This window comes from Sorex fumeus, unplaced genomic scaffold, assembly GCF_029834395.1.
Source record: "Sorex fumeus unplaced genomic scaffold, SorFum_2.1 ptg000034l, whole genome shotgun sequence".
In the NCBI taxonomy this organism is placed as follows: domain Eukaryota; kingdom Metazoa; phylum Chordata; class Mammalia; order Eulipotyphla; family Soricidae; genus Sorex; species Sorex fumeus.
The window spans coordinates 9,565,261-9,590,990 of NW_026606091.1; the positions used below are offsets into that span (position 1 = coordinate 9,565,261).

Genomic DNA, 25,730 nt, shown 5'->3' on the forward strand with positions numbered 1-25,730 from the left:
GGGGTTTCTGCATGCAAAGCATGCGCTCTAGTCTTCTGAGCCATCTCCCTGATGGCTTTGCATTTTTAATAATACAATGGCAACATGAGCTTTTCATTTCTTTTCTTTTTTCAACTTTTGAAAATTGAATCACTGCGCCATAGACATGAGCTTTTCTTAATAGTTTGTTCAAATTCACAGAGGTAGAGAAAAAATGTAATTCATAATCCTAACTCTATGAAGTAACTATTATGAACACTTTAGCTATTTTCCAACTCGTATTTCTTTTTCACACTCAATACAGTCTTGACTGTTTCTTGGCCAAACACTTCCCTGGAGCTAGAAGTCAGGGGTAACAGGAGAGGCAGAAACTCTTCTAAGAAGTGTCACATATTTTGAGTGCAACACTGTTGAATTTTGTCAGCAGTTAATTTTATTTCCTTGGGCAAAAGCTTCCTTTCTAGCATAGATCCAGATTAGGTTAAATTTAGCTTGAATTTAGAATTAGCTATATTACAGTTACAGACAGGAAAGGAAGAACACCATGTTCTAAGTTAAAATAAAACCCCAAAATATTACGATCTGGTCACACAGGAGCTCAAAAGGAGTGAATCTGAGAGGACCAGGCTAGGATTGCTGACTGCTAGTATGCTCTCAAAGGGACCTGCAACTCAGTGTGGGAGTGGAAAGTGAAACAGTTAATAATTAAGTATGTGGCATGCAAATGTTATAAGAATCAAATTGGCTACAAGGCAAGGATTTCAAAGGTGGTGTTCCAGTGCCCCTCTTATCCTTTTATTCCTCTTATCTCTGTAAGATATCAAATGACAGGTAAGGTTGTGTGTGTGTGTGTATGTTTTTGTATGTCTGTGTCTATGTGTGTCTGTGTCTGTGTGTCTGTGTGTCCTCTTTAGATAATGAAGTAATTTTCTACTCTTTTGTGGAGATGCCTGGGTAGATGCTATTTTTATTTAACTGATTTGACAAATATTTATCTTACAATGTTATTTACTAATTGTATCTCATAGGAACAGTTCATCCTTCTTGGGGCAGTTTTTGGGTAGGTGACTTATTACATCTATCCTTTCATGCTCTACTCACCAGGGGAAGGTGAGACTCTTCACGACACTGAGGCTAGGCCCCAGGGATCTGTGTGCATACTGAGTCAGGGTCCCATGGGATCCTGCCTCTGTTCCCCTCCTGCCCTACAGCACAGGCACAAGTAGGAAAGCACCCTGCACTCACCCACGTGATTGGCAGCCCCATTCTGCATCTCGTTCTCGTCCACCTGGCATTTCTTCTTGGCAATCTTGTGCAGAATGGAAGCCTTTTCTCTGAACCTCCCTGAAGTAAGAGAAAGCGGTGGGAAGGAAACAGGATGAGGAGGAAGGTTCGAAGAAAATGTGAAGCACTGGCAGAGTTGGCACAGGGCTTCCTTGGTTCTGCTGCACAGTAGTATTGATTATTTCTTTCCAGTGACCCAATGCCCAGGCCCTGCATGGAGGGAACTTTCTTACCTTCTTGGAATCTTTGGTCCAATTCTTATTTGCAGATCTCACACTGCTGGATCACAGATGAAAAGTCTGTTTTGAATCTCTTCCCTCCCGCCCAGTAGCTTACAAATTTTAGAAGGCTGAAACAATCAGTAAAGTTCCACCTATTTGACACCCAACACAGATCTGCTCCAGCAGCACAGTCTTTCCTCGGGATTACATAAATGCCCAGGGGCCAGAGAGATGGCACAATGGGTAGGGTGCTTGTCTTGCACAAGCCCAACCCAGGATAGATCTGGCATACTATCTGGTCCCCTGAGCAGGCCTGAAGTAATTCTTTTGTGCAGAGCCAGGAATGACCCCTGAGCCTTGTTAAATATCGCCCCAAAACTAACAGAAAGTGCTCATCTCAGGTTTGGCAATTGGCAATTAACAATGCAAAGTGAAGCTCAGGGCTTCTTCTTCTTCTTCTTCTTCTTCTTTTTTTTTTTGGCTTTGTGTCACACCCAGCAATGCTCAGGGATTATTCCTGGTTCCACACTCAGGAATCACTCATGGTAGTACTCAGGGTACCATATAGGATGTTGGGGATTGAATCTGGGTAGGCCACATGCAAGGCAAATGCCCTACCTGCTGCATTATTGCTCGGGCACCAAGCCCAGGGCTTTTTTGACTTGACTCTGTTGATTTTCAAATTCATGTATTTTCAAATTAATGTATTTTCATCAATTAACACCACAGTTTTGAAGAGTCAGACCATGCCTCCCCACTTTCCAAATTAGTCAAGTCAACTGCAATTAAAGCATTAAGGAGGCAATTGATTACATTTGGGGATTTAGGACGAAGAGTGATCAATTAAAGCACAACAAGTAATGCCTGTCAGTGATGAGACTCTTAGGGAAAGGTGCTGGAAAAAAATACGATTCCAAAGTAATTATTATAAGCAGATTTATAATGTGTTTTGTTTCCCCCTTGATCAACATAATTAGTGGATAAATGCATGCAACAAGCACAGAAAAGAAACATGCAAAAGAGTGGTGGTTAGTGAAACAGTGCAATCTTTTTTCTTTAATTCTTTATTCCCACTTCCCACCTGTTCTCTGTACAGGGGACATTCAAGATACAAAGAAGCTTCATTTTAAGCTGACTGACGATGATCTAGCATTAGACATTATGAGTTCCTCAAAATATCATTGTCCCATTGGGAATTAGCCATTGACTGGGCTCTTTAGCAATGTTGTTAACAGGAAATCACATCCAATTTCTCCAGCTAGATTAAAAACCAAACTGAACCCAGCCAACCCCTCAGATATTTATCTTGGAGGGTTTCTCCTTCTAAAATAGATTATGGCAGGCTGGAATCTACTCCCTTGTCTCTCCTCATGGGTACAAGTCATATTGGTGACTTGTAGGACATCTTGGGAGTGACAGAAGCTATAAATAAGAGTGGAAGCATATGATCCAGTGGTAGAAGTGACATAGAATAGTCCTTTCTTCTAGCAAGCTCCATTAATCATAAACCTAGATTTTGTTACTGTGTTACAATCCTAGCTGGCCCCTAGGATACATGTTCCTTAAGCTATAGGTTTCTAAACTTGGTTTACTGAACCCTTTTCAGAGACTATATATATATATATATATATATATGTATATATATTATATCTGTGTATATATATTTATCACTCAATAGTCCTCTGGGATTCTACCTTCTTAAATAAACAAAAAGAAAGTACCCCTTAATTGCATTTGAGGTTAATACCATTGCCTTCCATTAGAAAACTCCATTTTGGAAAACACTTGTGCTCCACACTGTCAAAGGGAGAAGGAAGGGACAAGTTACAAGGAAGAAAGTAGGTCAACCCTTGGCTGGGTGTCATCAAGAACTGGAAAGAAGGACGAGGTGATGGACATCATGTCCACACTTGAGAGATGTTGAAGGTTCACTACGCTGGAAGGTGCCTTGAAGTTGTTTCTATTCAATCTCCAAGGGAAATTCTGGAAAGGATAAGAAAAAGAAAGAGAGATGGGGACTACAAGAAGTTGGAGGTAAAAGTTCACAAGAAAGAGAAGTAAAAAGGAGAAAGAGGACTAGAAGAAAGACAGAGGAAGGAGTACTGGGATTTCCGGAAGGTTGCCTGGGCATATGGACACATGACCGTTTCCTGACTCCTGATCTAGTCTTATTTGGGGACTAGATAGATACGTGATAAAGAATAGTTTCAGTACCCTGTAGACTCAAAAAAAAAGTACTTCTTATAGAAGATAACTCCAAGAAATTTCAAACCATATGCTGAAAGGTCCAGGAAAGGGAAAAGGGGGTTCTACAAGTTTGTGAAGATGATGCTTCTCTATTAAAACCTTTCTGTGGTTTTAGGGTTCAGTCTTTGAACTTAGAACAACTTTCAGCTCTGTGAAATAAATATAAGCAGTTATTACTATCTTAAACTCAATATATAATAATAATTAAGCAAGACGGCATCAATTTACATTTATTTATTTACATCAATAAGACTGAAATGCCCCAATTCCAGAGCTGGCCTGAGGTCATAAATCATTGAAATAATTCATAAAAACATTTTATTAAAATCAACTGATCATATACTGTTTGTAGTTACGGGATCTTTTCAGACCTTAGAGATACAACAGAGAGAAATAAGCATAAAAGGAAAACATGAGTATGAAGATACCAACATTCCCTCTCCCAGGAAAGTGTTGACCACTGTCAGCTGTGGGTTTGTTTTCCCAAATTCTCAAAAGAAGTTCTGGAGATCAGGGTAGGAAGTGATTCTATAATCGAGGTTTTAAAGATTCCCAAACATTTTCACAGGCTGGTAAACAATCATCTAGATGTTGTGTTACCATCTTCCCATACTGCAACAGCTTTTCCAGGCTATTGGGAAGTGAGGATTAGTCTGACCTGTTTTCTTATTTGTTTATTTAACCCAACAGGAAAGGAGATGAAGGTGCAGAGGCTGACTGCAGAACTAATTTCTTCACCTACTTTTACATCTTAGAATGGAAAGATAACAACCAGTTTCTCCCATCATCTGTGAGGACTGTTGAAGAACTACTGGGGCTGCACCATGGATTTTAGGGTTGGGGCTCAAAAGAATCCTTGATGTATTAGAGGCTTAACTGCTCTGCATCTCAGGCTCAGAATTTTAAAATGAGGATAAGAAGAAAACAGACATGATTGTTGGTAGGCTCAGTGGGTTAATACACAGGTCCTGAGATGGACTATGGTATATAGCACATGATCCGGAAGTACTAAATAGAAAGGGATGTTTATGTCATGCAACTGAAGGGCAGGGCATTTTCTCTAGAAGTTATTGCCAATAAGAAGACTGATATTCAAAACAAGACTGGTATTGAGATTCCTCAGGGGTGGCGACCTTGGAATTAAAGGGGATCCCTCCTCTAAACTATTTTAGTCACAGCTTCTCTCACTTAGAGGTTGACTCAGGAGGGCAGATGTAAAGAACAACTATAGATTTGTGCCAGGAAAATAAAGAACCAAGATATTTGGAGTATTTTTCAAGGTGAGCAAAGGGGTAATTTTCGAAAAAACATTTTTTAAAGCAGCCTTAAAAAGTATACCATGTTGTGGTGCGAACACTTCAAGTGTTGTATTTTTATACTGCAACAGATATTTGTATACTTGAAATCTCAGAAATAGCAAATTCTGTTCAAATCGTGAGGCACCTACGTCAAAACCTAGTGCTCAATTTTAATCTAGCTTTCCTTGCTCTGAAATTTGCAAGAGAATACCAGCTGAGTGTCCTCAAAGGCCTGTGTGCTGAGGGGGTGGTAGGGAAGTGTGGAAGGAAACCATCAAAGCACACAGGGTTGAATGTGATCAGAACAGATTCTGACAAAACAACCAGGATCAAAGTCCTTGCCCCGGCTCTGAAGAGCAGAAGTCTCAACAGCACCTTTGGAGGAGTTTTTCTTTCCCTGGAAATGAAACTTTGCTTCTGGTCTACTACACTTTAATTAAAACAACCCACTGGAACCTCCTTCCCGTCTTCCCCAGCAAGCCTGTCTCAGGCAGCATTACACAGGAATCCTCTGGGCTGGTGAGCAGATTAGTTTCTGACTCTGGCTGCCACAGAACATTCTCAACATCAGCAACACAGAAGAGACAGGACAAAAGAGAAAGATGGACGTGGAGGGTGCGGCTACGTACATTTCAGTGAACAGACCTTGGTCTGGGAGAAGAAAACAAAACATTAAATAGAAGGGAAAACTTGAAAATAGTGCTTTGAATCTATTTTCAGTTCTGCCTTTCCTTGTCCCTGTCTTTCAAATGTATGACTTGCAGGTGAGCCTGAAACTTTCCTCCTGTTTATTCCTTTCCTCTGTTCCTGGAAACATACATCAAAGTAGGCAGATGGGCCGTGCTTTGTCACTCTGAGAAGGCAGGCAATGAAACCGAATGGCAATAAGTTACTTCCCATCCTGGGTTTGTCTTTCTCTCTCACCCTCTCCTGCTATACATCAGCAAATATGGTGCTAAAACTTGCAAAATATTCCAGAATCTCACAACAATTTTCCTTTATCTTCTCTTCTCCTGCCAGCAACTTTTCTGGTCTAATCTTAGCTAATCTCTGCCTTTCACCTTTACTTCACGAAATGTCATTAGCCAACAACCAGCCCAAAGGGTGGTTTCATCTCAGCAACCGTAGGGAAGGGTCAGACACATCATGACACTCAGGACACAAGCGAAGCTCCACAGGACTAAGAGAAAGACAGTGTCTTTGGGATGCCCTATAAGATTCAATCCAATATGGCTCACCTCGACTGCCCTTTCCTCTGCTATCCTGGTCTTCTTGTCAATTTTGAAAATACTTCAGTGTCCTACCCCAGACACAGGGCATCTGCTGGCATATCTCCTTGCAATGTTCCTCCCTCAGAGGTCCACAAGGCTTCTTCTCTCCACTCTTTTAATTATTTGTTCAAGCGTTGCTTTCACATTGAGCTTCTCCACATAGTCTATTTAATTGCAGCTTTTCTCTCCATCCTATCTTTACACTAATGGACATTCTCTAAATCATTTACTATCCTCTAGGATACTACATTAGCACCACTGATTAATTGATTATCTGTAGTTTTCCAGAGGAGCTAAGTTCCATGAAGGTGGGGATCGTTAACAGTTTTGTTTATTGTTGTATCCGCAGGGTCTAGGAGGGCTCAAGACATTGCACTTGTAGCTTTCAGGCAAGGAAATAAAACGCTATTTTGGGAGGATCCTCCCAAGCAGTGCTCAGGAGACCCAGGGGCTTAGCTGATTCTCAACTAGGTCAGTGGTGCAACACCAAGGCCTTAGGATGTAGTGCTGCTTAGGCCTTGTAGGAGGCTCCAGGGCTATATCCTTAGTGTTTGAGGACTTTCAGGGTGGCAACTGGCCATTGGGAGATAATGTGGTGCCAGTGATCAAATCAGGGTTGGCTGAATGCAAGGCATGTGCTTTAATCCCTGGCCTTCAAGTTAGAACTCTTTAATATTCTTGTTGGGCTGGAGCAATAGCACAGCGGGTAGGGCGTTCGCCTTACAAGCGGCCAACATGGCTGACCCGAGTTCGATTCCTCCGCCCCTCTCGGAGAGCCTGGCAAGCTACCAAGAGTATTGGATATGCCAGACACAGTAACAACAAAGTCTCCAATGGAGACGTTACTGGGCCCGCTCGAGCAAATCGACGATCAACGGGAGGGCCTTTACCTTTACCTTTAATATTCTTGTTAGCTAATGACCCAAAGTAAATCCTTGCCAGCCCACCTAAACCCAAGGTCCCACTAGAGTAAGGTTCTACATGTAGGACTCCAGGAATGATCAGAAGGAAAGGGAAAAAATGGGGTGGACTTGGTATTCACACCCCGAAGGAAGAAGATGGAGGCAAATATATGTTCTTTCCCTTCTGCACATCATCATTGGGGCAGGTGAAAGCTGAAAGTCACTTTGATAGACAGAGGAGTGCAGAAAGCACAGAGAGAACAGACCATAAAAAAGTGGGTTCTGGCTCTTCCTTCTGTACTAAAATCCTATATTTTTTGTAGGGGGGGAGGGTAAACCCAGCAGTGTGCAAGGCAAGTGCCTTACCTGTTGTACTAGCTGTCAGTCAAGGTGTTCCCTATCTTTAGTTTTTGATTTTTGGTCCCTACCTAGCGATGCTCAGAGGTTACTCCTGACTGTACACTCAGAAATCACTACTGATGGTGCACAGAGACCATCTATGATGCTGGGGATTAAACCTGGGTCAGCATGTGCAAGGCAAGCGCCCTACCAACAATACTAACTCTCTAGCCTCAAGATATGGCATATTTGTCAAGTTTACACTGAAGGTACAACTTTACAGCTTCTCACACACACTTCTTCACAAGCATGATGTAAAATTCTCTGTGACTACATTGACATTTATAGAAATTAAATTTTTTAAAGTATCTTTAGTAATATAGTAATTATTTAGTATGATAATACTAAATATAGTGATATAGAAATATAGAAATATATAGTGATATAGAAATATAAAGACACTGAAGTGAGTAAGGGCTAGGTATTTTTTCCCCAATTATGTAGAAAAATAACTGATATACACTGCTATGAAAGGATAAGGTATACTTTAGCAAATAGTTTGTGAATGAACCACTTAACAAAATGATTAACATAATTGGTCATTACACGATATTTATAGATATAATAATAAAACTATTGCCTGTAATTAATGAGAATATAAATATAATTGTATTTCAAGTGGTGGGCAAGCTTATCACACAATGAAATGAAGTGGTAAAATTTCCTCATTAAGGCTTTGAAAAGTAATTCTCCACTAGGGCCCATAAGATAGTTCAGGAGAAAGGCACTTGCATTGTGCGTGGCTCACATCCCTGACACTACAGATGATCCCGTGAGCACCTCCAGAGTGACACCCCTGCAGAGAGATGGGGTAAACCCTAAGCACTGCTGGGATTACCTTCAGTATCATCCAAAAGGAACAGCTCTGTCCATAGGAAAACTGGTTCCAACATTTCTCCTAGTAACAGCATTTTATCATTGGAAAGAGGAAATTGTTTCTGTAAAAAGTTTGGAAGATTTCCAATGTTTTCCAAAATTGGTATATCGCGTTCTTTATTGCAAATTTTTGCTTCTCTGAACACTTTGCCCAATTAGTTATCTTCAAACTCCGATCCTTTCTTTTCTCATCTACATAGAGCCACGGTCACCTCTCTCAAGGGACACCTATATCGTGACTGCAGTCTTCCTGCTTGCATGGCCCTCTCTGGCTCCTCCTACAGCCCCACCTCTGGGAAGATCAATGCTGTTGTCTGCATGTTTTTATGGCTCTTGGGTTCATGTCTTAATTCTGTAGCTGGCAGCTGGTAGCATTGCTCTGCTAAATCTCCCTTGGCTGCTTCTCACCTCAGCATGACTGGATCTTTAGTGGCATATGTTATTCTTCATGCCAGCTATTCTTCAAAATCTCTTACTTTCAAGAACTCCTAAGAGCACCTCTTTAGTGCCATTATTCCTCAGGACTTCCTTCTTACCCCTTTCAGGCTCCAAAAGGAGCCAAACAGCACTGTTTAAATGCTAATAATTGGTGGTGGGAAATGTACAGTAGTGAAGGGACAAGTGTTGAAACATTGCAGGACCAAAACCCAATCATGAACAACTTTGTAGCTGTGTAGCTCATGGTGATTTAATAAAAACAAATACATAAGTAAATGCCAATGATTAAAAAAAATCCAGGTATCTGTACTTTGTTCTCTTATCCAATGGAAGTCCTCTTATGTCCTCTTAACCCAGGACCACCCCAAAATGCATGTACTATCTTCCTCTTCTGCTTGTGTTTTCTATTGGTGATTTCCACACTGCTTAGTGTTTACCAGACATTGAAGAGGTCAAACCTGGATCCATTATATGCATGGCAAACACCTTAACTACCGGACTCTCTCCTCTCCCTCTCCCACTTTTTAAAAATATTTTTTCAATTTTTCTTATTTAAATAATGTAGGAGTACTGCTATTTGTTCAGCCATTGACTAAGCTGATTGAATTGGTATGAACTCCAAATTACTTTTTTTTTTAAAATTGTATCACTGAGAGATATTCATCGATTGCCTCGAGCCACTGAGAGATAGTTACAAAGCTTTCATGTTTAAGATTCAGGCATAAAATGATGGAACACCCATCCCTCCACCAGTGCACATTCTCCACCACCAATGTCCCCATTAACCCCCCCCCCCCCGCCCCCATATCTCCCCCCTCAACATCCCAGTCCTCACCCTGCCTCTATGGCAGACAATTTCCCCAATACTCTCTCTATAATTTAGGGCATCATGTTTTGCTTGAAATTTCCCACCACCATTCAAGCCTACCTGCCAGGGGCAGATGCTAGATAATTTATTTTCCATTGCTCATTTTGAATATCAGCCACAATTGTAAACATAAATTTCTAGATTGTAAATGGTTGGGTTCCAGAGACATCTCTGTACGGCACTAAATGATTTTGGGATTCAATTGGGAGTATCTGGGCCAGGGCTGTTGGTGCTCTAAGATGGTATCCGGAGGCAAATTGTGGGTGTGACAGCCAGTCTTCTGGGTGGGAGGGGACCTAAGGAGGGGCTGCCCAGGTCCGCTGCCACCATGCAGCCTGGAGATTCAGTCCTGGAACCTGCATACCTGGGCCTTGATTGTGGAAGCTCTTGGTCACCAGGGTTTCATCTTCTCCCACTTTTTAATCACACTGCGTCTGTCACTCTGTGATATGCTTAACTTGATTTGAGCATGCTTCACACTTCTTTTTTGTTTGTTTTATTCCTTTTAAAGACATTGTTTTTGGCACTACTTCTTCTGGAAACTTTTCTGACTTCCTTTTCTGAACTTGTAAGGCATTCTGGGACTTTTATCTATCCCAGCACCCTGATATCCATTATAGTCATTATCACAGAGATTCAAGGTTTTCACTCATCCTCTTTCTAACTAGTGTGTGGTTCTTCATGAACAGATATACTGCATTTCACCTATGCCTCCAGTGTTCAATTTTTCATTTGGGTCTCAGCAAGTGTTTATGAACATAACAATGTTAACATAAACAACAAAGAAGGAATGTGTGCATGTGTGTATGCAGCATGTTAGGTGCAAAGAAAGCTTGCTACATAAAAATCAACCCATAGTTTTCTTTCCTTCAGGGGCAAAGGGAAAAGGAAGTACTAGAACAATTCTTCAGAAAATTCACCACACTCTTTCTGTTTAATGCTGTGATTACATTTCCCAAGTCTCAAGAGCTAATGTTTTTCTATCTTGAGACTTTATTAAAGTAAAGTAAAGGCCCTCCCGTTGATCATCGATTTGCTCGAGCGGGCCCAGTAACGTCTCCATTGGAGACTTTGTTGTTACTGTGTTTGGCATATCGAATACGTCACAAGGAGCTTGCCAGGCTCTGCTGTGCGGGCGAGATACTCTCGGAGCGATAGCACAGTGGTAGGGCGTTTGCCTTGCACGCAGCCAACATGGCCGACCCGAGTTCGATTCCTCCGCCCCTTTCGGAGAGCCCGGCAAGCTACCGAGAGTATTAAAGGAATACATAATTTAATCAAGCTCAGATAAATTTTGGAATTTTATAAACTCCAAAACTTGCAACAGGTTTCAGGTAACAGCATATATTTTAATATCATATTCTGGAAAAGTTCAGGCAAATTCATGGAAAATTCAGGCAAATTTGGAGTTTTATAAGCCTCAAAATTTTCAACAGGTTTCAGGAGACACAGAATGTGATATTTCATGGAAAGAGCCAACTTAGTGATCTTAGTCGAGGCTGACACTACTTGAAAGTTGATCTTACACAATCATTTAGGTATAACTTGCTTTATTATTTTAGGGACTAATTTTAAACATATTTTTCCATTCATCTCTTTTTAGTAAAGTAAATTTATTTAGAGGTATACAAGGAGAGAGAGTGGGATACATGTTTAAGTGAAAATATGGACTTTTCTAGAAATGAAACAGCCAAGAGTACCTATCTCAGTTTGAGATATGGGTTTGAGAAATTCTTCCAGGATAGAAATGCATCTCTAAACATTCCTGATAAAGGCACTCATTACCAAATGGCTCACACAAAGAAATTCTCAAAGGCAGGAGTGTGTCTGCTCTCAGCTTTAGCTATCTGAGTCAGGTACTCAGTGGCCAGATAGAAGATATGAGAATCCTTCCTTTGTTTATATTCCTTGTACTTGTGAATATCTAAGAAATAAATGAATAAAATATTACAGTTCTTAGAAAACAGGTCCCAAAACTTTCAAACATCTAATCCTTCTACTACCTGAAGGATGGAAAAAATTTTGAAATCAGTTTTCAAAGTTCATACTTGGGTATGTTTTTTCTGCAAGTGGATTAAGAACATTGTTTATTTGGGCAAAATTTTGATTTGTATATAGCATTATAGAACCTGGATAATATCAATGGCTTTGTAAATAGGTATTTGTGGATATATATATATATATATATATATATATATATATATAAAGTAAAGTAAAGGCCCTCCCGTTGTTCATCAATTTGCTTGAGCGGGCCCAGTAATGTCTCCATTAGAGACTTTGTTGTTACTGTGTTTGGCATATCGAATACTTCACGGGGAGCTTGCCAGGCTCTGCTGTGCGGGCGAGATACTCTCGGTAGCTTGCCGGGCTCTCCGAGAGGGGTGGAGGAATCGAACTCGAGTCGGCCATGTTGGCTGCGTTCAAGGAAAACGGCCTACTGCTGTGCTATCGCTCTCTCTCTCTCTCTCTCTCTCTCTCTCTCTATATATATATATATATATATATGTATACAGAAAATAGAACATAAAATTCTCTCTCACTCTCTCCTCTCTCTCTGTGTCTGTATGGACCAAGCTGTAGTTAAGGGGTCATTCCCAGCAATTCGTGACCAACCAGGCAGGATATACAGTGCAAGGGCCTGAGGATATGGTGCTGCTGCTTGGGCCCTGTGGTGCTTAGGGATCAGATGAACTATGATGGTGGTGCTTGAAAGTCTCCAGAAATACACCTGGGGGTGCTTGGAGGACAGTGTTATGCTACAGATTAAACTGGGGTTGGTCACATGCAAGGCTTTAAGTCCTTTACTATCTCTCTGTTCCAATAATTCATCTATCTATCTATCTATCTATCTATCTATCTATCTATTATTTATCTTGATCAAAATAAAATATTTTAGATTTGGCAAACAATTATTTACTGAATTTTAAGTATGTGATTTCTCTCTTTTCTAAAGACCTGCAGTTTTACATTGTATTCTGGTACTGTATACCCCATTAAAAAACAAAGATTTGCAACCAAGTGCTGACACAAGCTGAGAGCTCTTTACTATATGCATCTGATATTTAGCGGCCTATGACTAAAATGAGATGATTCAGATCATTTCAGATTTAATCAAAAGAGAAACTTACCCTGCTTAATTGAACATGTCAGCCTTCTGGTATAACAGATTCCCACTTTTTTTTGAAAAAAGAGAAACCTTTGTGGGGTGTGAAATGATATTATTAATTTATAATAACAGTATTCAAGTTTGACTGATAAAGGCAACTTAACATTTTCAGTTCTAGGGATGTCAGAAATAGACAAAAATAAGCATCCACAACTTGCCTTCTGCTGCCACTTTACACCTTCTCCTTATGCAATGTGACAAAGTCTGCCTTATCTGCCAGGTCCAATCTTTCTGCTTTTACTGCTGATAGTTTAGACCATGAATATAAAATGCAATGAAGTTTGAAAAACTGGATGTATTCTAATGAGAAGACTCCCTTGGTTCTGGTTTTCAGGAAGATTATTGGTTACACATACAGCTGTTTTTTTTTTTTTGATAGATCTGATGCCATTTACTGAAGATTTATCTCCTATGGACAGTCACAAAGCTGCTATCTTCCTCAGAACCAGTGCCAGGGAGAGGCTTGTTAAGAATACATCTCTTTAAAAGTAAAGTGGTTAATAACCAGTGAGTCACATAAATTTTGAATACGAGAACATCTGTCCAAGTGCCCAGAAAATATTCTCTGGTTATAGAAAGTTCAACTGAATGAGTGAATCCATAAATCTGGAATGAATGAAACATAACATGGTATTAGAAATGGTGTCTGTGTCAAATTGAGGCTCCCTCTTTGGCCTAGCGGCTGAAAGCTAACTTGTAGTGTGGTTCTCAGAGTTTTGCAGGGTCATCAATGTTTGCTTTTTTGGGGGGAAGGGCACACCCAGTGGTGCTTAGCAATTACTCCTGGCTCTGTGATCGAGAATCAGTCCTCGTGGAGTTGGGGGACCATTTGGGACATGGGGGCTCAAACCTGGATCAGATGCATGCAAGGCAAGTGCCCTACCCACTGTACTATCACTCTGGCCCCAGTTTTATTATTTAAAAAGTAAATGATTTTGTTTTTCTTTGACTTTTCAGTGGTGATGGGGGTATTATATGTAGTGCGAGGGATCGACCCTGGGCCAGCGATGTGTAGGACAAATGCTTTATCTACTTTAATGCTCTGGTTCTGGATATCAACGGTCTTGAGTCAAGAGAGGTACATACTGTGATGAGACTTGGATGTTGCAATAGATTTGTTATTAAATTTTGAGAGAACAAATACACTAATCAACCACCATGGATTTAATTTCACTTTGGTATAACTTTAGGTTTCTAAAACAAGTAAACTAGAAGGTTTTAATTCTATTGCAAAGGCCTATCTACTTCGTGATGAAGTTAATATGAATTTTTGTTTCAAGGACTTATTTATAGTTCATAAACAACACATCTTATACATGTGTTGTCTGAAGCTCTCTCATTCACCATTACTGGGACCATATATTGGAACAATTCCTTTTAAATGCAAACTGACAATCACGTGCAAAATTTGAAATGCTTCTAGTCAAACTGGCATTTCTAAGTCTAGAACTTTTTAAAATGTATGTATCGTCTACTCAGTACAGCATACCATACGGCAAGGAATACTTTTTATATATTACTGTGATAATTAAATTTTAAAAAAGGAAATACTCTAAATTCATCACAATGATGGGCTGATGGAACCCACTAGATTCCATCAGATAAAGACACACTTTGGCTAATTAGCTGCTTCAGGATATGATGAAGGAAAGTCTAAAGATTCTGATACGGAAATGTCTCCAAGATATATTAATAAACAAAGGCATGTATAGGCTAGTGTATAGAAAAAGAAGAGGAGATGTTAAAACACTAATAAAAGTGATTTGGTATAGAGGATGTGTGGAAGGAGGTCAAAGGGAGACTCATTCGTGATTTTCCATATCCAGTGTTTATTTTTTATATCTGTTGTGATTTTATGATATAAATTTTTGGAAAGCAACTAAATCTTTGTGTGACTATTTTTTATAGTAAAAACAACTGCTAAAATTCACTTGCTGTTAAAATGTTTACTGTATTGAAAGTTTGGTTTTATAACCAAAAAGTAATATAGTTGTTTTTTAGAGATCTAGTCCATAGGAACTACATATTTAATATATTTAACTCTATTAATAAAGTTTGATATATTTATTATATATCAGATAATACTATTTGTTATGTTTAACTATTTTAATAAAGAATTTGGTAGTAAGCAGAGTCAAGTAATAGACATGCCTTTTACTACAGTTACTGTGACTCGATAACCTATTGATCACATTCTTGGAAGCTGCTTAACCAAAATCAAGTTGAAATCAAGTTTTTTTTTTTTTGCTTTTTGCTTTTTGGGTCACACCTGGCAATGCACAGGGGTTATTCCTGGCTCTGCACTCAGGAATTACTCCTGGCGGTGCTCAGGGGGCCATATGGGATGCTGGGAATCGAAGTAAGGTCAGCCGCGTGCAAGGCAAACGCCCTACCCGCTGTTCTATTGCTCCAGCCCCGGGATCAAGTTTTCAGAAAGTTTAACAGTAAGAGCCCACTGCAAAACAATTATTATGACATTGATAATAGTCACTAGGAAAGAACTCTGGACTAAGGATTGGAAGGAGAACCTAGGTGTGCATTATCTAAAAATTCTTCTGTCAGAACCTTCCTTGCTTGCCCCATGGCTGGCCATTGTGTTTTTGGTCATGTCTATGAAAAGGTCTGTCTGTGTTGTGCTGAATAGCAGGTCTCTGGATTGATGAAGACCATCTTCCACCCATTGCACTTAATGGGATTTCCCAGAGCACCCCTCTCCTTAAAAGGAAGACTTCTTTTATCATAGCAAACTGACCATGGACCAATCCCAATAAAGATGTTGGAATAGGAACTTACAAAACATGATGAGGCTGTTCCCATCCCACCCTTTTTCATATCAGCCTCTGGATTTTTCCATCATGGCCCAGACCCTTCTCTCTGTATGGCTCTGAACAATTCCTGAACTGAATTAATAACACACTCTATCGTTCAGGAAATCTCCTGTATCCTTAATTTCATATACAAATTTTTACTTATTTTTTAGTTCCCACTGAAACTTGGCTGTTTCTTGAAAGTCCCTTTCATCCTCTGGTCCTTGAGAAAGAGGCAGATACTTGACTCTTTAAATACTCCATATTCTACTCCCTCTAGCTTACTGCTTCCAATGAATTTCTTTTCCCTCCTCTTAAGGAAGGGCTAATACCTCTACTCCAACTGACTTCCTACTCACCTTTTCACATTCCTAAAGATATCAGAAACTTTCCAATATTTTCTCTCGGTCCCACTACTTTTGACCCCATCCTTGGTAGCTTTCCATAGATGATCCCTGAAACCCTCATTTCTCACTGTCTTTACCTCCTCATTCCCAGATACCCTTTTCTGTGGCTTATTTCACCCATCTGCTCCTTCAGTTAGACCATCATTTTATTACTGCAAATAACTGCACCATTTCCAAAAAGTCCTGATTTTGATGTAACACACTCTCTGCCCATTAATTTTTATTTTTCTTTTTAAAACAATTCTGACACTATGAATTTCATTGACTTCATCACCTACTGCCCTCCTTTTGAAAATTTTCTTCACTTGGCTGATACTTTTCTTTCCTAGTTCCTCTTTTTTCTTGTCTTCCTCTTTATCCTCTAAACTTGAAAGTCTCCAGTATCATTTTTTAAATCTCTTCTTTTTCCCCCCTCAGGTAGAATTTCTTATCCATTTCTGCAACTTTAAACATGTTTGTTTAATAATTCTCAAATTTACATCTATAGTCCTAATCTCTTTCTGAAGTTCGGGCTTCATAACCACTGATTTTTCACACACTCTACACATTTGGATGTCTTACAGGCATCTCAGACCAAACATAGGCTATCATTCTTCCTTCTCATGCTTGCTCCGTTCTCTGTCTTCCATATAAACATACAAAAGCAATGTTTCTCTCTCCTGGAGAGGTTTCAAGATGCAATTCATTTCTAATTCCAATGTAATTTCCAAATGACAGTATCTAAATTGTCTGGGACACTGAATCACTCAGTTTAATGAACTGCCTTCTCAAGCATCCTTGAAGCAAATAATAGACATGGAAGTATAGGACAAATTTTAACTAGAAATGGAAGTCTCCTTAAAAAGAAGAAAATATCTGGGTAAAATCACTTTCTTCTTCCTTTCTGGTTACTTTGACTCTAACAGCAGTAATCTTGGACCAGGAATTTCTCTTAATGTTGAACGTCATATACAAGAATGGTGGAGTGGAAAGACAAAAGGCATCTGGGTCTTAGATTACTATGGGGCTTCCATCTTTGCCATGTACATACTGCTTTCACTGGAGCAAGAACTACACTTCAGTTTGATTTAAGATACTATTAATCTGAACTTCCATAGAGAACAGTATCTATCCTGCCTGATCTATGGGTGTATATGACAGTTTTATCCATTTATGCAAGGTTTAAATATAATGTGAAGGCCACAGATAACACCAAGGCCTTGTTTTAGGACTACATTTTCAGAAGTTACATCATAGGCAATGGAAATCACTGATAGTCAGTATTCTAGATCCTAGCAGTTTTATTTTATTCTAGATCCTAGTGTTCTAGATTCTCGTATTTTTTTCTCTTTGGAAAAAACTGAGCTATTTTACTAGAGTCAAGGGCTGGAGCGATAGCACAGCGGTAGGGCATTCGCCTTACAAGCGGCCAACATGGCCGACCCGAGTTCGATTCCTCCGCCCCTCTCGGAGAGCCCGGCAAGCTACCGAGAGTATTCGATATGCCAGACACAGTAACAACAAAGTCTCCAATGGAGACGTTACTGGGCCCGCTCGAGCAAATCGATGATCAACGGGAGGGCCTTTACCTTTACCTTTACCTAAGAACATCAAATGACTTTCTAGACTGGTGACTTTAAGATGCTTTTGTTTCTTTTAAATAATAGGATTTAAGAAAACAGTTATATGCCTAATTTAGCACCCCATGATTCATGTAAGGCATTAATACTTTTTCTCAGCTTGATTGAGAGGGTTTGGTTGCCATAAAACAGTAGCCTTAATTTCATTAATGAAAAAGAATGATCATTTTGGTTATCCTTGATATAATATTTTTCTCAATTATTTTTTCTTATACAAATGAATGAAGATTAGCTTTTTAACCATCAGTGAAATAGCTTTCTGGAAAAGGACTCTGCTATGTGGCAATGAGTTTAAGACAATAAAAACCAGGCAGCTATCCCATATATTGCTTTGTAAGACAGAACTTTTGTCTACCTACCTAATTTATGTCTTTGTGAATGTCTATCTCTTTAGTTGCATTGTATGGCAACATTAGTGGAAAGATATCTTCTTTTAATTCATTTGTTCCAGTATAAAATTCTTTTGGGAACTAATTTTTATGCTTATTTAGAGTAATTTATTAAGGATTTCAATTTCAATTTATTGAGGGTTTTCTAAAAAGTAAGTGGTATGAGACTTTGGTGTTTATGACAATAAATTATGAGTTATAAACTCTAAATGAAATGGAAGATTGCTCCTCAAACAGTATGTGGTATTACATCAATGAGTTATAAAGGGATTTTTTTCATATGGGGGATCTGGAACCAAAAATAGAAAACCTAAGATAATTTTTCTTTTTCCTAGAAATGTCTTTTACCGAAGTACAGAACTTGGAAATAGTGATGCTCACTAATCTCTCAGGTCTGCCAAAATGTCTCCTATGAGTACTTAGTTATTATTATCACATGGTTGACAAGATAGTTGTCATCTTGGGAAGCAGGTATGAGGCAGTGATGATGCCACTTCTTTGGAGAAGTTTGCCATAATTTCCCAGGGTTGGGAGAGGTGACTTCTATTGAATTCCCTCAGAACCAGTGGGTCTATGCACTCTGTTCATGTTCCCCATAAAGTCTTTAAAGAGGACTTTAATCTCAATGAGTTCTGCACCCTATTTAGTGTCTGGTACATACTGAGTGCTAGCTGATCAATGTATTATGGATGAAGCCAATGAGTAGATAAAATTCTGAGTGACTCTGAGTGTGAGAAGAGGTTGGGTGGAGCCCAGGAAGCCACCTCAAGTTAGGCTCAAGGGCATCTGAAGACTGATCAAAGAGGAAAAGGGACCCAAGGGTAAGGAGAAATTTTGCAAAAATGTCATGATTTTGTTCATTGTCTAATAATAGTAATAATAATTATTATTATATATATATCCGGAATGATAGCAAGTGGTAGGGCATTTGCCTTGCATGCGGCCGGCCAGGTTGACCCAGGTTCAATTCCTCCGCCCTCTCAGAGAGCCTGGCAGGCTACTGGGAGTATCTCACCCACAGGGCAAAGCTTGGCAAGCTACCCCTGACGTATTCGATATGCCAAACACAGTAACAACAAGTCTCACAATGGAGATGTTACTGGGTCCACTTGAGCAAATCGATGAAAAATGGGAGGGCCAGTTTTCCATATTTTAATAAAATAAATTTTAATTGCAAAATGTTAAGTAGGGATCTATATTTTCCCGATAACTCATTGCTGTTCATTCTGTGATGCCCTTTGGTCCATGGCTCAACCTTTCCCAACATCTCATCGCCATTACTGCCTGTTTTTCTACTCTGTCCACTGTAATTTGAACTGTCTGGTTCCATGTACCAACTTGCACAGTGGAGCTGAGATAGCAGGTCTTGAAAGTGTCACTGTCTTTATTTCAAATTTCTCCTCACTGCTTAATACCTCTGAGACCCAGAGTGAGTCACTTTGCTTCTTTGAGTCTTTGACTCCTCATCTAACAAAACATTTTTTTTTAGCTTTGGTTTTCTTATCTTCAGTAAATATATCTTGTATGATCATTTTAAGGATTAAATGACAATGATAAAGCCCTCAGTACCACACTTGGTAGTTGGTAGGCACCCTTATAGGATCAGGTGGCACCACCCTTTCATCCCTGCCTCAGTCTGCTGGGACAACAGTGTCACTGCTCTTTATCATTTACCCCACATCTACTCATCCGTCGGGGCCTGGTGCAAACATCACTTTTGCCACAAAATATTTTCCCATTTAAAAGCAATCCTTCCTTCTCTTGTTTGTTATTTATTTTCTTTGAGGGGAGGAGGGCATATCCAGAAGTGCTCAGGGCTTACTCATGATCCTACATTATGGCTCACTTGGAGGATCAGATGGGATGCTGGGGATCAAACCCAGGCTGGCTTTGTGGAAGGCAAGAACCTTACTTGCTATACTATTGGTCTGGCCCAGGTCTGTCATCTTTTGAAATTTATGATACTTACCACTTTATTTTTGGTGACTCAGTGATTGCTGTATTTATTTCTTTTTTGGTTTGTATGTTTCAAATCTCCCACCTTTTAGTCTTGTGCTTCCCTAAAGAATCTAGCAAAATAATGAACTGTACTCTAGATGCTTAAAATAATGAACTGAATATGTGCAGGAAAATTCCCAAATGTTTAGGAAATCATTGCTTCATGCCAATCTGGGGTGGTACAAAAAAACCCATCTTTTCATCTGATCTATTTTAGGGGAAAATGGTCAAGCAAGATATCCCACTATGTAAAGAAAACTCCCTGGAAAATGGTAACACAGAGTAAACGGTCATGGTAAGAGAAATTACAACGAAAGCTTGCTCAGGGACTAGTGATGTTCCTAAAATTATAGACTTTTTTCTTCTAAGAATTATTTAGAAAAATACTTAAGTGAGAGTGTTATTTCCCAAAGGTTAGCTAAATCACTTATTGCCCCAACATGTTTCTTTCTTAAACTTCTTTTTAATTATACAACATGAAAGCGACATAAGTCACAGTTACTGTCATTATTTTTCAGTGAGAGGCGAGAGGCACCAGAATCTGAAAAAGTCATGCCTGAGTGTTGCCAGGTGTGAGGTCACTTACTGGCATGGCTTTGAGCATTCTAGATGGAATTCCAGAATTAGGTTTAGGCCAGGCTTCCCACGGCTCAACAGAGGTGGTTGCTAAAGGTGATTATCTGGAGAGTTCTTGTTTCAAAGTATCCTTGCTATGAGTACAGGGAGCACTAAATCTTTAGAAGATTTAACAAATCTTTTAGAGATTTCTAAATTTTAATTTAGTATAATGCCTTGATTTTAAAGCCTTTATTCACTATTGGTGAATGATACCTTTCAGCCTTCCCAAAGCAATCTTAGAAGTGGTTCTATGAAAGAATTTTCTGATCGACCAAAAAGTTTGGGAAATGCTACACACTAAATCCCTCTTTAAATTTAATATATGTTTTCAGTGTACACTAGCATATGGAAGGCGTCAACAAATCACATACCCAAGAAAGCAAATTCACTCAACTACAAGGTTTGTCACTCATTTAACCATGAAATCATTAGTGCTTTCTTTTATCCCCAGGTTGTTGTAAAATTCATAGTGACATCATTTAAGGTTAGCATTTCACAGAACACACTTTAAAAATATGCCACCTTTGCTACTGTTAACTACCACTAATGGGGCAAAATTTCAGATACGTATGGGACATAAAGGCATAAATATAGAGAGATGGGACAGTTATAGAAATTATTAAGAAATATCTGTGGGGACCCTTTATGACTCCCCAAGCACAGTTTTATTATTTTGCTAAGGGCGAGCCCATGTTTCTCATCACAGACATTATTTCAGTTTGATGCTTTGACTTTATTTTCTTGCCTAAAAAGCCCAGATGTTACCCAGTGGCATCCAGGAAGTTTTGTTTTTGCCTCTTCCTGTGGTCTTGAACTTTCTGGTGCAAAGAGGAAAGAGAAAGGGTGCACTCGGACCTTGTCATTTGCTTGGATGGGTGTGGGAGGGAGAAGAAAAGGCAGAGTAAGAGAGAGAAGGGGCGAATCAGGTGGCAGGACGCCAGAGACAGTCCTGGTGATAGGAATTTAGGGGCAGAGACGGGATGGAGTAGAGAGAGAGTGAAGGAACAGGGCAGGCCAGGCAGAAATTAAGAAACCCACCCATCCCTGCTATGAAAGCAAGGCTAGCCACCTGGGGGAGATGCCTAGAGGAGAGATCAAATGGCGAAGTCGCTTCCAAAATGATTCCCAAGGCTTTGGCTTCTCTCACCAATTATCCATGAAAATTAGAGTAGTCTGAAGACATGGACTTAAAATAGCAGCTGGGATAGGAGCCTTCCTTTAACACATGGGCTGTTCTTTCTATGCTCTGTCTGGCTGGCAGGGCACTTGTTTCTCTGGGTAACTTTCTGAATTTGTGCCTCTCACGGCCGAGGGTCTGCATTTTGCATGTTGTTGGCAGGGCTCTGGGTTACACAGGGCCCAGTTTGAGATCCTAGTCATGGTCTGCTGCTTCAGGAAAAATGACATAGTTAATTGAAAGCACTGGACAGCAGCAGAGAAGTTGTGCAAGGTATAGTGCAGAAGCCAGAGTGGGGGAGGGGCCAAGAAGGGGCTTCCTCTTACCAAGATGTTCAGCTTCTTGCATGCAAAGCAACTAGGAGCTCTTTGGCAAGCTAAGCAACTTAGAAATACTGGAAGCTGAAAACGAGATATGCAACACATTTGGGAGTTTCTCTCATGTTGAAGGATTAAAATGAGCTGGTTCCCCCTTCCAGGATACCTTTGATTTCCTGTTAATATCAGTGTAAAAATCATGTAACCTCTCTATCTTTTTATGACTTACAAATGCTGTTTATTCGTCAAATGTGGAGGTAGGTGTGTGTGGGGGGATGGTGTAGGTTGGTGTGGGCAACACTAATAGGGCAACTTCCTTTACATGAGTACAAATACTTCAAATTATACTATGGTGAACTTATTTAAGAAAGACCATCCAGACTGGGCAATGTTGTGTGTGCTCTCAAATAGTGCCTGGAATTTATTAGTGAACACATTTTATAATAAATCTCTCACAGTCCATATTGCCACAGGGAAAATGGTTAAAATAATATGCCAATCTAATAGAATATAAATGACAGTTTATGCAATTCACTGACTGGAATGGTGGCCCAGACTCTCTAGGATGCTCTTGGAAGGGTTAATAGGGACTGTGGGAATTAGGAGATGAACCCTTTGCATCAAAACAGAATAGCTCTTCAGCTGGTTCAAGATATAGAAACTTCTATAGATGGTTTGTTCTTTTGCATAAGTTAGATGATCTCCAGAACATACACCCTCCTCTGCAGTTGAGGATATACAAAAAGATTACTGGTTGACTGTATTTCTGTATGTTCCGAGCAATTAGAAGTAATGCGGACACAGTGGGTATGTACTGTTTATGCTGCTGACACCATTTCTCTGAGTGTGTTACACAGTCGAGGTGGTTTGGATCATTTGAATGGAATAACACAATTGCCCATGGCATTGCACGTCTCCAATTCCAAATAAACATGATGGCAAAAACTAGACCAAAATGCGGAAAGGATAAAATCACAATGTCACTGAGGTCATGCAAAGAAGGGAAAAAGAAATGTAAAATATGGGCAAGCAATAGACATCATAAATGAAAAAAAAAGCCAATGCATACAATTCTAAAATCATTCTTACCTTCTTCAGTCATTGTGTCATAATATTTTAGTTTTCCATATGATCCAAGTTCTACAACATCACAGTAAAAGACACAAAGATAAGGAACGAGCTGTAATGCAAGAACTTTGTTTTTACACATTCTTAATTAATCAGATTCAGAGTTACACTGTCAAATTCTGCAATCGTAACTATATAGAGATGTGCAAACATGGGCCATGTGGCAGACAGCTTTCACGGCCCATTTTCAGAAATCACTTAAAATATATTATTCCACTGGGGATAGGATGTGCCCTGCATTACAGAACAGGACACAGTTATTTTAACATCCGACGAAACAGAATACTTAGCAAAGATAACTTCACACCAGGTCGTACCAAGCTCCGTCATTTTTATAGAGGTGACACTCCAGGAGAAAGGACTGAACAAGGACAATGTTCGGGCCCAGTGAGGTTTGAGCTCTGTGATTCCTTGCAGTGACACTGCAGTCCCAGAAGTTCCTCCTGTAGCTCTTCTCCGACAGAACCACCTCTGAGACTTTAAGAAAGGGAACTTGGAAAAATCCAAAAGGAAATAACAGGCTCTAATATTCCGTTTCGCTTCTTATTGCATGTTTCAGACAGAAAACACCAAATACCATGGGTGCAAAATGTCACGATGGAATTGAGAAAGGTGCCAGTTTTCTGCTCCTAGCTCAAGGCACAGTTTGTTGCTGTGTCAATGGCAAGGGGCAGGGGTGGCCAGCAGTCCCCTTCTCTTGACTGTGATAGAAAACTCTAATAGAAAGGGAGCTTTTTCGAGTCAGTGGTGAGACTGGCCATTTGGGTTGAGGAAGAGAAGAGGTAGGGATGTACCATTTTAGTTTTTTAACTGAAGTTCTTAAATAGTCATCTATATTCTTGCTCATCTGAAAATTCCAGATCATTTTAAGCAATGCTATGTGAGGGTAAAAGTATTTCTTCCCTCTGGCCCAAACAAATCTCTCTTAATACACTTAAAAAAATTAGACTCTGGAGATAGTCCTGTGATTCTGCAGAATGTGACCATGGTCATTAACATGGGCAGCCTCCGGAAAGTCACACATGCATCATAGTAAGTGAAGCTTTTTGTGTGCAAGATAAGGTTTATCTGTGCAAAACAGGAGTACTTTTCTGTTTTATATTTTCCATGATATATTTTCTGTTTACTCTCTCAATTTTCCCCATGTATCTAACATTCTGCCCAAAGCTATTTTGACAGACCAATACAAAATTATACTTTGTATCAGGGAGAAAAATCACCTGATCTTTAGTTTTGCAAAAACCTGCCTATTCTGGAATTTCTGATATACATGACAAAGGATGCTAGTACTTTAATCAGACATTGAATTCTGAGTAAATAACATGAAAGGAAATTAGATGACTTCCAGAGATATTGCCTTTAGTGGAATATATAATTTTTTCTTGATATTTTAAGAACCATAATCTATTATATAAATGACATGACACAAGTTGTAATTCTCAAATGACTGAAAACATTCATAAATATTAAGTTTTTCTTCATATTGGTTTTATGCACTATAATATTATATGTGTGTCATTTTGCAATAAGTTGATGAATTATACAAGCCAATTTTTTTTGTAACCTCCACTCCTTCCCTGAGGAAAAGCAATAGAAGAATCAGCTGGCATTCCTTATTATTTGCTCAGAAAACAGAACGTGGGTGACTGTGTGTTTGCAAAGTTGGGCATAAACCACCCTGCACACAGTGAAGACACACCATTGCTTCCAAACACACATTTTTTTTCTAGAGAAATCCTCTCTGTGTTTGCACACCTGTTTTTTCATGATCCCATCCTAACTGCTGAACAGCTGCTTGTGACAGATGCGATTTTTTGGTACCTCATCCTTTGTGGAACTGGGTAATAAATGGAATCATATTCTTTAATGATCTCTTTCTTTCATAGCTGTTCATATCTGAAAAAGCTTGTGCATTCCTACTACTGAGGCAATCTAAATTGTTCCTTAGCTGTTTCTTTAGATAATAAATGGGACAAAGGGATGAGAACTGGAAGGAATATGCAAAAGAAAAGGACTTCTGAAAGTAGACGGGATAGAATAAGAGTGGTTAAAAACTGAATAATGACAGGTGCTATGACAACTTGAATATATGTAATATATACATATACAGGAACTATATATATATATACACACACATATATATATATATATATATGTATATTCTAGGGGGTGAGGTCCACTCTTTGACGCTGAGGCCTGACAAGGCCTTTAGAAAGGGATACATATTTTGGTTAACACTGACAGCGAGGAATGGTGAGATCAAATTCGAAGCATCCCAGGCCTGGGGGCACAGCACCTCCAGCTATCCTCTTTCCTGTAAA

General features: G+C 39.5%; 1 protein-coding gene across 4 annotated transcripts in view; it reads right to left on the reverse strand.

The window, feature by feature from the left end:
- Nucleotides 1-25,730, reverse strand: part of SLC24A2 (solute carrier family 24 member 2) — a 285,931-nt gene that overhangs the window by 54,480 nt on the left and 205,721 nt on the right. For 2 of the 4 annotated variants that reach the window (XM_056117392.1, XM_056117391.1), the window contains 2 exons: nucleotides 23,371-23,421; nucleotides 1,225-1,323 (listed from right to left, as the gene is read on the reverse strand). In XM_056117392.1, the coding sequence (XP_055973367.1) occupies nucleotides 1,225-1,323; nucleotides 23,371-23,421 (150 nt within the window). The remainder of the gene's footprint in view (nucleotides 1-1,224; nucleotides 1,324-23,370; nucleotides 23,422-25,730) is intronic. The other 2 variants (XM_056117396.1, XM_056117395.1) reach the window with 1 other exon arrangement.